The following is a 14,930-nucleotide window of genomic DNA, read 5'->3' on the forward strand; positions in this document are numbered from 1 at the left end:
GTCAGCTGCATCGTTTTGTTTTCCGAGTTTTAAGTCTGGCTTGAACTGATTTATCTCTTCAAGAACAGGCAGTATAATGGATGAAGCAAAGTGATGGCCTGGATTGTGTAGTGCTGTCAGGAACATTTTGGCACATAGTGGTGTTTGAGAGAAATCTTCCAAGTCTTCTCTGGGAAATGTCTGAAGTTTCTCCCTTACTATGTTGATGTTTAATGCTGCCTGTAAAGAGGAGTTCAGCCAACAGTTGTTGAAACTGTTACTGAACTTGCACACTGAAGAAATGAAAGAGGGGCTGTTTTCCTGGATTGTTGTGTTTTGTTGTTCTCTCTCCAATGTATTTTCTTCAATCCAATCGTTAAAAAGAAAGGAACTGATTGAAGAAGAATCAGAAACTGTAGAGATGTCTGATGATGTTGAAGACATCCAATCACAATCAGAATATGTTTCATTCCTGATCACACTGGTTATTTCAAACTCCATTTCTTCTGGATCATTTGCTATTTCTAGTTCAAAGATGAAGGGATTGGAAACGAACAAATCAACAGGTGGAGAGATGCTAGAGGATTTTGAAGAAGTCCCATCATCATCAGAAGCAAAGTTTTTTGATTTCTTCTGTTTTCCAAGTTTTTTCTTTAAACTCAAAAAGGGCTTTTTAACTCTTCTGAAAGCTCCAGAAACTAAGCCACTAAAACCGGGAATTAGTCCGCAACAAGCCATCTTCTTTGAAAACTATTTCAAGAAGGTGTAAAGAATTCCAATAAACTTGTAAGTTCTCTTGTTATGAGTTTACCCAAAATACCTTTTGATACTCGAGTGCTACACCAACAGATTTGCTCCCTTATTTGTGCTCTCAGCCTGACGATGTCATCACTGATGTCAGAACATGCTACCATCATGAGATGTCATGATTTCTTCTTCATGACATCTCATATCATTTGATGTAATGATGATGACATGTTATGACATCATGAGATGTTATGATGTTATGACATCATGACATGTGATCAGATGTGATGAGATGGCATCTCATCACATCTGATGATGCTCAGATGACATGTCATGACATCATCAGATGTCAAGACATCATCAGATGTCATGACATCTGGTCATGACATCATCAAATGTCATGAGCATCATCAGATTACGCAACCTTTGTTGTGCTCATGACATCATCCGATTAGACAGCCTTTGTTGTGCTGATATTCCAATGTTGTTCATATTTTCTATTAAAATGGGTAACTTCCTTTTACCAAACTAGTTTTTTGTCTCTGGGATCTAAATGATTTTCAAATAAGTATATGAAAGTTCAAAGAACAGACAAGAAAATATTTGCTTGAACAAGCAAACAATACTTTTCATTGTGCTGTTGTATAACCTTCACTTTGAAATAATTCTGTTTGCTTTTTTGGCTTGTTTTTTCAATGCTTGTGTGGAACCACTTGCTTCTAGATTTTGATATTTTATTGGATTTCTTGTTAAGTAAAAATTATTGGCTGCATAGACAGATCATCATACTACTTTTCTTTATTTTCTTCTTAAGATTAGCGTTCTTGTCTTATTTTTAGTCTACCTCATTTTGCAGTGTCTTCCAGCCTCAGTTGGCACTGACATAGCTGGATTTGGATGTATTTTTTTCTTTCTCTTCTTCTGTACTTTTTTTTTCTTAATCTTCCATCATCCCTCCTTCAACCAAGGTCTTTATTATTTTTGTCTCACAAGTTGTACATTCTTATTCTTTTTTTTATCTAAGTTGAGCTGTTGTTTTTGATTTTACGACAGAGTTTTAGGGCCAGTAAAGTAAAATTACGAGATTTAAAGTTGTACATTTATTAGATTTAAAGATTAAAGGGAAATTGAGCATCCAGTGCAGCAGCAAGTGAACACCGCACAGCAGCAGAGCAGACCTTTGAACAGGTGAGCTGAATGTTCATTGATAACATTACAAATGTTTGGAAGCTCATTTGTTTGATTTTACGGTTTATCAATGTTTTATTCGTTGATTGGGGGCTTGCAGGATCTCTGCAAGCCATCAGTATCCCTGCAGCTGTTTACTTCAACCCTATCTTCCTCCACGAAAGACAAGATGAGGAGCACTTTGGGCATTTTCAACGTTCTTATGCCAATATAACAGACTATTTTCATTCATCTTTGTTGTTTTATGTTGAAATGAGATGTTTCATCTGGAGGAGGGGGCGTATGTAACAATGTTTTCCTTCTGCTTTAGTGTTTCTTCTGCGCATGACAGTTATATGACGTAAGGTGACAAATGGCTTCTGGGTATGTGAATGAACAGGGCTGAATTAAGTAGTGGTCATCTTCACCCAAACGTGTCTCTGAGCTCCTTTACATATCAAACTCATTTTTACCGACAGCGCACCCCGGAAAGCCGGCCACACTAACAATAATTTGATTTTGAGTCGCCAAAAGGTTCAGAATTTCTTTGTTTTTTAGAATTATCCGGAAATAAAGCTTCACAAAATGCTCCACATCTTTCATCTTCAAGCAAGGCTGTCCGAACACTAACACCCCAGCCAAGGGTGAGAAAACACTCGTGAACAGTCCAAGATGTAGAAGTAATAAGATAAGAAAGTTAAAATATAAAAACAGGTAAAATATAAAATTATATATTAAAATAAGATAAGTTAGTGCATAAAAAAGTCTGGAATATAAATTAGAATAAGTTCAGACATAAAAGGAATAAAAGGCATTAAACAAATAAATATGTGATGAAATAGCATATAAATTGGTTTTATTGTATTCTTGTTTGTTCTTTATGGAAAGAACCTTGAGCTGTCTGTTTGACATGAAAGGTAGTTTATAAATAAAATTAATTTGAATTTGAATTTATAGGTTAATTGATGATTTTAAATTGCCCCGTGATTGTCTGTTACACTGCTCCAATCTGGTGACCGGTTCAGGGTGAACCAGCCTTCACCCAACAGTAGCCGGGTAGGTTTCAGAAACCCAGTGACCCTAACCTTGCATGGGTCACCAACGGTTTTTTCGGATTTATAATTGTTTTTTTTTTTATGATTTTGCATTTTCAAACTGTTCTCATGAGGTACGTAAAAGTTTTTGTAAAACCATTCTTTGGCAGATGCATCCTTCCTGCTTTTTGTTCTCTGCCACATCTGTCCTGCTTTTCAGACACACAGCCTGACATGTGCAGAGGCAACAACATCTGATGACTCAAATGTTGTCTCATGTTCCAGTTTTGCCTCATACCTCATAAAGCAAAAGAACTGATTGATTGCGCAAAACTCTCAAAGGCTCAGAAAACCAAATGTGAAAGTGAAGAAAGAGGAAAACAAACCCATTCCTCCCCAGAAAACACTTAACTGTCCAGTTCAATGGCAGAACATCTGGTTTACATCTAAGCAGCAGGGAAACTCCAGAGCTCCTCTCTTCCCGTAACACTGAGGAGCAGGAGGACGTGCCTGTGTCCCCCTGTTCTTATTTATGCTGTTTTTGGTCCATTTTTGTTCTGAGGTTATGAAATCTGATTGGCTGGCATGTGCTCTTATTCAAGAGTCTTTTAGAATTTCCCACCCTGCTCAGACAGAAAGCTCACAATCTGATGTGCCTGCAGAGCACAGGCCGACTTCACTTCTGCCGGAAGCAGTTCAGCACAAAGCTGCATGAGTGCAGGTCCAAACGCCGGTGAGAGAGGTCGAGCACGCCAGTGGTGAGTCAGATTCGTCCGTTGTAAGGTTTGGATTTTTGTGAGGGGAACCGTTTAAAAAAAAAAAGCAAAGTTTCCAGATGTAGGGACTTGAGGAGGTTTTAATTTTGTCAAGATCTCAACTGATCCTGATTGTCTTTAGAAGATCTAGGGCCAGTCTGGGCTCCAAGATGTCTCCTTCAAACAGCTTGGTGCTGCTGCTGCAGCTGCTCAGCTGTGTCTCAGTTGGTCTGGCCTGTTTCTGTGATCGGTACCCCTGGACCTCCTGGTCCCCCTGCACCCAGACCTGCAACCATGGTGTCCAGAACAGACGCAGGTGAGGGTGCTAAGGCTGTTCATACAGGAACAGACATCCAGCTCTGACACAGGCGATCAAGTCAAAGTTTCCCTGCCCCACTACCAAATGAGATCTCTTCTACAGATTTGTCATTTTCTTGGATTATGCTCTTAGTATAAGACAGGTTTCTGATTTTATTCACATTTTTTTCCCTATTATTTGTTTATACTCAGAGTTTTAATAAACTAGCTGTTTGAATGAACCCTAATTAATCTTAAATCTGATCTCTGAAACAGGCAGATCCACTACGACGATTATTACTGGAAGAACAGCTGCCATCAGCTGTGTGACAGTCAAGATGTTCGAGCGTGTAACGAGCAGCCGTGCCACATCAACTGCGCCCTGACGGATTACAGCCAATGGTCTCCGTGTTCATCCTGCGCCAAAAAACAGGCAAGAAACGTGCCCACAGCGCAGCGCTTCTGTCACCTCCATCTGTCACTGATTTCAGAATGCACGCAAGGTACTGGAAACATTCTTCAGAGAGTTTGCATACCCAGTCTAAGATGATTCTAGCTTTATGACATGGCGCCTTATCCTACTGGGAGTGACCATCAGAAGATGGTCCACTGTGGTCAGAAAGGGATGGACATGGTCAGCAACAATACTCAGGTAGGCTGTGGCGTTGGAACCATGCTCAACTGGTACTAAGGGGCCTCAAAGTGTGCCAAGAAAATATCCCCCACACCATGACACCACCACCAGCCTGAACCGTTGATACAAGGCAGGATGGATCCATGCTTTCATGTTGTTGAGGCCAAATTCTGACCCAACCACCTGAATGTGGCAGCAGAAATGGAGACTCATCAGACCAGAAAACGTTTTTCCATCTTCTATGGTCCAGTTTTGGTGAGTCTGTGTGAATTGTAGCTTCAGTTTCCTGGTCTTAGCTGACAGCAGTGGTACCCGGTGTGGTCTTCTGCTGCTGTAGTCCATCTGCCTCCAGGTTGGACGTGTTGTTCAGAGATGATCTTTTACAGAACTCTGTTGGAACCAGTGGTTCTTTGAGTTCCTGTTGTCTTTCTATCAGCTGGAACCAGTCTAGCCGTTCTCCTCTGTTTGGGATCAACACGGCATTTCTGCCCACAGAACTGCTGCTCTCTGGATTATAGGACCATTCTCTGTAAACCCTAGAGATGGTTGTTAGTGATGGGTAAATGCCAGTAGATCAGCAGTTTCTGAAATCCTCAGACCAGCCCGTCTGGCACCAACAACCACGTTCAGAGTCACTTCAACCACCTTTCTTCCTCATTCTGATTCTGGTTTGACCGGCAGCAGATCGTCTGGACCATGTCTACACGTCTACAACAACATGTCTGCATGTCTAATTGCATTGAGCTGCTGCCATGTGATTGGCTGATTAGAAATGTAATGCGAGCAAACAGTTGAACATGTGTGCTTAATAAAGTGGCCAGTTAGTGTAGATTAACATTTTTAACAATTACATTTAACATAAACATTTTAGATTAGAATCAGAATCATTTTTAACTTGTACATTTTCATGGACCGCATATTTATGCCATTTAGGTTTACAATTACATTTAAACTCAAATAGCATTGATATCTTGGTTTAACGTCCAACAGATGTCTCTTCACTTAAATGTAACATTTCAGTATTAGATTGTATATATTAAGATTAGCAGTACAGTTGGAATGTTTTCTTTCAAACCAACACTTATAAAAGGTTTATTTAAAATGTTTTTTTTCTCATGTGATGAATTTGCACCAAAATTGAGAAATAGTCCCTTAATCTGAATTAACAGGCATAGCATTTACAAAGTTTTGTGTAAGGAATTTTATAAGGACTGAAAGTATTAGCTGGATGAAGATGCTCATCTTCTTTAGCTTTATTTAACCTGCATTTGTTTCAGTGCAGTTTTAGGAATTTGTCTAGTTTTAGAGTTTTCGATCACTAAAGTGTTGATAGAATAAATCAAACTTAAAGTGATCTTTGCTCACACATAGTACCGGACCCGGTCTGTCGAGACACCATCCCAGTTTGGAGGAATGCAGTGCAGTGAGGAGCTGTCAGAAGAAAGGCCCTGCTACCCCTCCAAAGAGTGCAAGTTACCAGATATTGACTGCAGAGAGAACTTCAAGTGTGACAATGGTGAGAGTTGCTTTTTACAGTTATTATAAACGTAATGAAATTCATCATCATCATCTCTATCTGGGGTTTGGGTTGCTGAGACAACACCTCACAGAGGAAGCCCAGATGTGGCTCATCCTCTTTCAGCTGTTCTAGGAGAACCCTTAAGCATTATCCGTCCATACTTCTCTCCAGTGTAAGCTGGATGATGATCATGCCCATAATGCCTCACTAGTAGTTGCTGTTCTCCAAGTCCCTTATCTTCAAGACCCAGCCAACCTGTGTCCCCCCCGCCTGCACCCATGACCTGCACAGCTCACATTCACAGATGAGGGAAGTAACATAGATTAACTGGAACATTTTGTCTTCTGATTAAATTATCTCTTAATGGACCTAATTGAAGTTTGCATTGCTGCCACATTGACTTGTTGGTCAATCTCCATCCCTCTCTCACTTGTCAAAAGAAAACGTACTTAACTCCTCCTAGGGGAGTGACTTGTTCCAACCTCCTCTTTTTTGGTTAAGAACAGTCCTGATATGCATGGTGCTGTTCAGGTGAAGGTTACCACTGTAGCAAGATGGTCCTGGTTTGAATCTTGGCTGGCTCCTATACCTGTGTGGAGTTTGAATGTTCTCCTCGTGTATCTATTCTCCAGAAAAGGTCCAAAAACATCCTTAATAGGTCCAGGTTGTCTTTGTAAATAATTATTGGTTATTAATCCATGTACCTGGTTAAACAAAGAATGAATAAATGTATTCATGTTCCAATCTTCCTTACACTTGGGTGCAAACTCTTCCAACTAGACCAGACCGGTCATGTATTTTGAGCGATCCATTATAAAATAGAACCCGTTAAGAGAAAGATGGAACGGACCGGTCAGGGTGGAGCTACTTTTGAAACCAGTTGATTGGCTAACAAAAGAAATCTCAAAAAAAAAAAAAGAGGCTGTTTTCCTCTTCACTGCCCACATTCTTCTCTCAAACAACATTAAATCCTTTGTATCTAGGAAGAACAAAAAGCCATGGGGAAACAATGAAGTGTTGGTTGATTTCCATTGTTGCTGTTGTTAGCTTCACCCCGCATGCGTCATGACGGCCCAACTTTTAAGTGGAAACACTCACCTGAAATGCCTGGACCATCCTAAACCAGACCGGGCCATACCTGTCAGTGGTAACAAGGCTTAAAGCTCTTGTTACTAAATCCTCGAGTGATCTCTGTCATTGTTAATGTAGGAATGAAATGGCCCAACTGTGGGACTGCAGGTCAAAAAGAACCATCAAGGATCCTACCTCTAGTGATGCGGCAATCACACCGAACGTGATTCGTGGGGCAGAACAGAGGCGTCAATTTTCAATGTAGGGATGCAATGTGGCGAGGTTTGAGTGTCAGACACGATTTGCGTGGTGCAGAATTGCCAGAGTTAAAAAATCTGACCTTTTGGGGAAGAAGATGTGTCGTTACAACCAATCTGGAGCTTTGTTCTGGCCTGTGATGTGTTCAATGACACGATCAGTAGATGGAGTCCAAAACCAAAAAAAGTTCTAGTCTTGAACTTTACGATACTTTTATGTTTGCATTGAAAAAATGATGAAAAGGTCCTCTGACTTCATTTTTATTTTTTTCCTCCTCGGACCAATGCGGGACAGCAAGTCATCAAACTTGGTCACAGAGAGACAGAAGTACTGCAAAAAGTGTCTGTCATTCAGACGCAGCTCCTGCAGTTGACGGTGCAGCTCATCGTACCGGGAGAGTCTCTGAATGATGTCATGAACCCAGATATGGAGACATGATTACCAATGCTTTTGTAGAGCTCTTCAAAATGGATAACCTGATCTCTCAACATAATCCTTGTCTATAATGCATCGTAAATGAGATAAACACAGACACCGCTCCAACCAGGCTAAAAACATGAGGTGGCAGCCCCTCCCACATGTGTCTGGGGCATCAAATTTATGGACAGGAGTCGACCAGCGAATTTGCCGGGCATCCAAATAGAGGTGGTCTACGCATATTTGATGCGAGAGATCATGTTTAGAGTGATCGCACCTTTAGATTAAGGAGGTGGTCCATTGTTTCTCAGCCTGAATCTGAAGTTTGAACTGTCCCTCTGGTTTCCTCTTTTAAAGACAGAAACAATCACGTTAGTTTGCCAATCCTGAAAGGTACTGTCCCACGGTGTAACGTTTCAGAGTCTTGAGAAACTTGGAACAGAGCTTGTTCATCTGGGATTGCGGCCACCATTGGTTTTTTTTTTAACCACCTCAGCTAAACCAGTCTCACAATTTGGAGGTCCAATGCCCAAGTTCATTTGAGGACATCAACAGCTGTCCAAACACAATGTCGATGGAGTCCTGCTTACCATTCCAAAGACATATTGACAGTTTGGCAGAATCTTTGGAAAGCCGACATCCGTCAACATTCATTTTCCACAGTCTCATCAAACAGGTTCCTCTGTCAAAAAACTACTACGTTTTTTAGTTGAAGCCGAGGGTGATGTGATGTGAGGTGTGCTTTGGGCATCCTTGTGTTTGAACATGCTGTTCAGGATTGACAATAAGGGCGAAGTCCAAGATGCTCAGGTTTGGATCAGAATGGCCATTCCTTCCATTTACTCCTTTACTGTTGGGACCAGTGTGAAGACTGAAATCCCATTGTCTTAAAGAGGAGCACCAAAGAATATTGTGAAATAAATTTTTTTTTATAGGAATGAAATATTTGGAGTTTTTTCATCCCATTCTGCTGCAGGACGCTGCATCAACTCAACTCTAAGATGCAACAAACAGAATGACTGCGGAGATAACTCTGATGAGAGGGACTGTAATGCATTCAGCATTGTGTGTCCCACCAAGAGACAGCCAGCCCCCGGTGTTGACCTGGTGGGAAATGGGTAAGCTGGGGGTTTATTGGTTCCTTCTGATTTCACAGATGGTTTTAACGGGAATCAAATCAGTTTCTGTAAGTATCACTTTTGGCACATTCTCAGGATGTGTTTCTAAAAACTGTGAGGTTAACTTCATCGATCGAAGGCTTTCTTACACTCATAAAAGATCACCTGTTCCTTCACTCGGTGAATCAATGATAGCATTTCATTTTAATAAAATACCTCAAGCTCTGTTTGATCATTTTGCTTTAGGACATTCATCTCTAACTTTTTATATCCAATAATGTATTGAAAAATACACAGAATAGCAAAGAAACAATGGGAAATGAACGACCAGACTGAGATTGGGGATGTCTTCCTGCTCTGTAAACCTTGCAGGCACATTTTCCAATCTTACTGAGGAGTATGTGAGTTACTAAAAAATCTCCTTCTTGTTTGTATGGACGAGTATTGACTCCTTCTTGAACTGTGTTTGAAGGTTTGATGCTCTTGCAGAGGAACCAAGAGGGGCAGTGTTGGACAATATGTTCATGGGAGAAAACTGCATCATCAAGAGGCCTCAGAGCACAACTTTGTACCACAGAGTTCCTTACAACTTTGAGAGCTTCGACATTAAGGTATTAGCTGACGCGGTGACCATTTATCTATCGATGCTTCTGGTAACTGGAGAGTGAGGTGAGGAAGAAAAAATAAAACGAGGTGTTACATAATTACATTTTAATGTGTGCCAATATTTATGACTCTACAGAAGTAAAATAGATGGCAAACAGAATTGGAACTCAACAGCTTTGTACTGGATGTACAAATTTAATCTAGCCAAAATATAATAATCTGTAAAATCTATTTTTTTTAAAAAGATTGGTCTTTTAATTTGAGACAATTTTGTTGCAAAACAACATTGTCTCAAATTAAAACTTACTACCTTACTTTTCTACCTTCTTCTAAGGCCCAAAGTGCTTTACAGTCACAGTCCCATTCACCCATTCACACGCTGATGGCGGCTCCGCTGCCAAACACACATGAAGTGCCACTGGCCGCCCGGTAGCTCGGGAGTATATCGAAAGCGGGTCATTCTGCACCACTGGTCATTGGCAACTCAGATTTTGAGCACAAGTTGTAATCTTGTCAATTTACAAATTTTTAGGCAACATCTCTCCCAAAAAACCCAGCAAGGGCAAAGGCCCAGCGCCTGAGAAAATGAAGGTCCAAGTGGTCCAAACACATCAGGAGTCTTCATCGGATGAAGAGCATCAGTGCAGCACCAGTGCTGCCTAAATATTTATATGAAGCTGATCAGGATCGCCAGATTGACGTCTGGTCATGGCTGGGCCCCCGGCCCATGTCAACAGCCCTCGTCAAGTTCCCACGCTGCTACTGTACGATTTCTAACATCCAGACGGTGGCAGTGGGGCTGCAGCACGGGGGCAAGGGGGTGGCAGTCTGAAATCGGCCGATCATCGGACGATTTTGGGGACCTTGGAGACCTTCCTATCCATCAATTATCGTGCTGCTGCCTTCCTGCCACCGACCTACTGCTACCGTGTGACCTCCAAATGTGCCCCAGTGGCCACTGACTGATGCCAAAAAATCATCCCGTTGCCATTTAGTTTGAACTTTTTCTTAAAACCTTGTCAGCCGCCATGTGGCATAAAAAAACGCGACTGGCGCCTCCCGATTACAAATACCCCTATGTGGCTACCTGCTGAATTTGCTGAAAAATGTGCATTTAGTTTACTGTGTGGTGGCATTTTGGGATATGTGACTGAAGCATAAAGTTGTTTTTTAACGACTGACGTGATTCTAAGCATAGCTATTTTGTCTAATGTGACTCTAAACTAATTAATGGGATAAAGTTTGTGAGGAAAATGTTTTAGGAATACGTTTTTAGATAGTCTGGAACAGTTCTTCCATGAATCCTAAATTAGCTGTATTGTTGGTTTCGTGGTGTCACATTAGCTTGCTAGATCACCTGTTTTTAAATAATCATGGAATTTCACTGAGTTATGAGGTGTTTGTGGATGTTTAGGTTGGAATGGTGGAGGACTTCAGCACGGAGCCACAGCCTCTGCACAGCGAGTCCGTCAGCACAAAGAGGAGCGGCTCGTCATCATACTCCAGAGGAGAAAAGGACTTCCTCTCCGTCCTTCTATACCTCGGCAGAGGAAGTGGGTCAACCGTTCAGTCCAACAAAGAAGCTTTTGAGGCATCAAAGAAAACAGTAAGGAGGCTTCAAATACACATACAGGGTTGTTCGAGTGGTAGATGTCCTTGGGGTCCCTCTTTATAGGGGGGCCTGGCAAACTTTGGTGGTATGATGTCTGTCAGGGCTTCTGTGCAGAGTGTTCAGGCTTCCCGTTATTTTCCTGCATTTAGCAACAATATTGCATCCTTTAAGATAACATTTTTACTATTTAAACAATCATTGTCCTTCTCTTCATAGGACTCCAAGTTTTTCCGAGTGCATCAGGTCCTTCCAGTGTCCAAATTTAAGGTGAAAGAGCCGGAGGATGTGGTCCTCTCCCAGACCTTCCTTCAGTTCCTTCATGACCTTCCTCTTGAGTACAACTACCCCCGATACAGAGACATCTTCCAACGCTTTGGGACACATTACTACAGCTCTGGAAGTTTGGGGGGCCACTATGACCTGCTGTACCAGTACAGTCGGCAGGAACTCATCACTTCAGGTACAGCAGCAAATCCTGTTGGGTAAAGATTAGAATGACACGAGTGGAGTTGCAACAGCATAGGGTTAAATTTCAAAATCTGTTATTTTTCAGTTATTCATCACAAAAGGAACACATTTTTCTAAATAGGGTTAGGGTTCGTGATTGCAAAAATAATCATTATTTTATTTATATACATTTCCAAACTGGGAGCTGCCCATCACCACCACAGGTCCACCTGTGGCATTGGAGCAGCTCCACAGTGGAGTAGGGAGTGGACCGAACATTGTCTTCCATCTATGAAATCCGTGACCCTCCAACTGGAGGTCCACGTTACCCAACCACTGAAGCTCAGGGTTGGAGACCTCTAGATACCATTTTCCTGCTCACAGCTAATTACCTGGATAAGATGTATCCAGCCCAGGGCTGCTCATTCCTGGTCCCTGAGATCTACCACCCGGCCTGTTTTCCAGATCTCCAAGTCCTGCTAGCTGCTGACTAGCTCAGTCAGATGTCTCCACATTCTGACTCAATGAATATACCTGGTTCAGGTAATCAGCAGCAAGCAGTGCAGGGGGAGCTGGAAAACAGGCACGGTGGTAGATCTCAAGGACCAGGAATGAGCAGCCCTGGTCCAGCCAATTAGAACATGCCAAATGAGAGTAAGTTGCAAAAGAAGCCGGAACACAGCCCTGTTTTCCACACCTGCTCTAATTTGACCCAAAAGTCATTTTTCGGACCGGACAACACTGAGGCAGTAATCTTTTAAGTGAAGGGATATTTTAATTACAGGAAATGCAGTTGAATTGTATTTTAAAAGTATAAGTAGCTTGTACATAATGAATTATTGGGGGGTAGTTTCTTTTAAGGCGATTTCTAAACTATTTAAACTTTTGGTCTGAATGGATGATGACGTTTGTCATTTCATCTGACAGTTATTTGGCATGAAGCAATTGATATCACCATCCAATCAGCGTTGTCCAATTACACCTACCTGTCCCAGTTTCTCATTGTGTTTTGTTTTAACTTGATTTTCTAGAAATTACTTTTGTTTTCCAAAAAACTTTTTGTTTATTTTTTACAGTTTAGTTTCTGGAATTTTGTGTTGTTTTCTGAAATGTATTGCTGTTTTATAAAATGTTTGTTTTGCTTTTTGGGTTGTTGTGATCTTTAAAACGTTTTTGTGTCAGATGATTTGTTGATGTGATTTGGATTTGATTCCATAAAAGCTGAAGAACTACGGTAGTCGAAAGAATGTTCTGGCGTTAAAGGGACAATCAGGCATAGAAACCTACTGGGACAGGCTGGTTTGTTGCAGTTTTCTAAATATTTATTCACACATGGCAGGTCCATTGAGAGTGAACCTCTTTTTTCAAGGATGCCTGTTTAAACTTGTAAATTCATTCCTCGGAGTTCCAGTACCACCCTAGAATCTAGATCCAGTTCAGATTTGAAGTGCTGACCCTCTAAGATTCTGCTGCCAGATGTCTTTTTGCTCCTTTGATAGTTATTTACACAAATGACATATTACATTTACTCTCCTGGAGATCCATCCATACTGGTCAGGGGCCTGAAAAAATTTAAATCTCTAACTTTTATGCTACTGTATCTTTACTAATACTAGGTGAAACGGAGGAACATGTCCAAGGTTGCCTGTTCAAGGAGACCACCTGGACGGTCATCCTCTACACTGAACACAGTAGTGTGACCCGCTGCCGCAACAACCGAATGACAGAAAAATATTCAGGTTTCTACAAAACAACTCCACTACCTTTCTGCCCAAGCTTTTATTTTTTTGACTGGTGTTTATCAAAGGGTCGTTTCCATACTGCCCAGGCTCATACATTCAGTCATCAGAGAAGTCCTTCTCCATGGTGAAAGGAGGTCAAGCCAGAGAGGCAGCAGCCCTGGCCTGGGAGAGACAGGGACCTGCCCCGGACCGAACTTCCTACAAGAACTGGGCAAAGTCTGTACTTCACAACCCTGCTGTGGTTGATTATAAGGTAAACCCTCGGCTCAATCTAAGTTTCTGTTCCCACGGCAAAAAGTTAACCTCATGGTTTGTCGTAGCTGCGTCCACTAATAGAGCTGGTGCGAGGAATCCCCTGTGCAGCCACGAAGAGGAGGCACCTGAGGAAGGCGCTCCTGCAGTACCTGCAGGAGTTTGACACATGCAAGTGTGCCCCCTGTCCTAACAACGCCAGGCCGGTTCTGTCCGGGACAGAATGCAAGTGTGTTTGTCAGACTGGGACCTTTGGTACCAACTGTGAGAAACGGGCTCCTGACTTCACATCAGGTTTGGATCTGGAGATACTTTTCTAGGCTCTGACTTTCAATCAGAAGCTTGGTTCCCTAAAGAATGAGCTGATACGTTCCCTTATGAAAACAACTATTCACTGAATTATGCTGAGTTATGCTGCCTACATGTGTTCTGGTACTGACCTCTGGACTGTGGAGGAGTTAAAGTTCTGAAGCATTACCAACTTTAAGCACAAACATCAAGTTTCTGTTAAAGGCGATCAGTGGACCCCTGGTTTGCTGTGTCAACAGAGGCGGTGGACGGATACTGGAGCTGCTGGGGGCCATGGAGCAGCTGTGGAGTCACCATGAGGAGAAGTCGGAGTAGGCGGTGTGACAATCCCTCTCCGCTAAAAGGAGGAGAACCATGTCAGGGTCCAGACAAACAGGTGGAGCCATGCCACGTCTCCCTGTTTGAAAAGTAGGAAGACCGGCTTCATCTACTGCACCAGCATTTTAGTTCTGCATGTACCGTTAGAACAGGACTCGAACCCCGTTTTTTTTCAGTTCACATCTGTACGTCTGGATGTGTGAGGTCAAAGTTTACCCAAACACTTTTTATGAACATGTTGGCTTCTTTGTGGATGATCAGAGGCTATTTTCTCCTTCAGGCAAGACTCCTGTGACAATGATGACGATTTCACTGTGGGCTGGAGGGACGAGCTGCCCCCCGGTGTGAAGGGCTGTCTGAGACCTCAGAGACCCCCCAATAGTTTCCTCAGGGTAAACACATTGTAGGGAGGGTTTCTGATCTGCTCTGGTTCTGTTCATTTGGGTTTTTGTTTGTATTCTACTGATCCTCTGCTTAGATAGCCAAACCGTACTACGATGTTGGTGAGGATGAGGAGTTCAGGTGTTTCACAGGATTTGAGCTGGAAGGTTTTCAGTTCATCAACTGTCGTTCTGATGGAAGCTGGTCTCCACCAAGTGGGAGGTGTTACCGTGAGTCAAGTTCCTATATTCTTTTTGAAGACTTAAG

The 14,930-nt window shown here is 42.1% G+C and overlaps 1 protein-coding gene across 3 annotated transcripts in view; it reads left to right on the plus strand.

The window, feature by feature from the left end:
* Positions 1-14,930, plus strand: part of c6.2 (complement component 6, duplicate 2) — a 31,759-nt gene that overhangs the window by 12,287 nt on the left and 4,542 nt on the right. Inside the window, exons 6-19 of one of the 3 annotated variants that reach the window (XM_020707901.3) lie at positions 1,874-1,876; positions 3,889-3,998; positions 4,256-4,412; positions 5,985-6,129; positions 8,855-8,996; positions 9,469-9,607; positions 11,017-11,208; positions 11,431-11,674; positions 13,278-13,400; positions 13,490-13,656; positions 13,724-13,949; positions 14,204-14,372; positions 14,563-14,674; positions 14,761-14,893. In XM_020707901.3, the coding sequence (XP_020563560.1) occupies positions 1,874-1,876; positions 3,889-3,998; positions 4,256-4,412; positions 5,985-6,129; positions 8,855-8,996; positions 9,469-9,607; positions 11,017-11,208; positions 11,431-11,674; positions 13,278-13,400; positions 13,490-13,656; positions 13,724-13,949; positions 14,204-14,372; positions 14,563-14,674; positions 14,761-14,893 (2,062 nt within the window). Of the gene's footprint in view, positions 1-1,873; positions 1,877-3,400; positions 3,686-3,824; positions 3,999-4,255; positions 4,413-5,984; positions 6,130-8,854; positions 8,997-9,468; positions 9,608-11,016; positions 11,209-11,430; positions 11,675-13,277; positions 13,401-13,489; positions 13,657-13,723; positions 13,950-14,203; positions 14,373-14,562; positions 14,675-14,760; positions 14,894-14,930 lie in introns of those variants that run through there. The other 2 variants (XM_004075139.4, XM_011482101.4) reach the window with 2 other exon arrangements.

The sequence above is a fragment of the Oryzias latipes genome, chromosome 12 (genome assembly GCF_053564925.1).
Source record: "Oryzias latipes strain Hd-rR chromosome 12, Olatipes_Hd-rR_3.1".
In the NCBI taxonomy this organism is placed as follows: Eukaryota; Metazoa; Chordata; class Actinopteri; order Beloniformes; family Adrianichthyidae; genus Oryzias; species Oryzias latipes.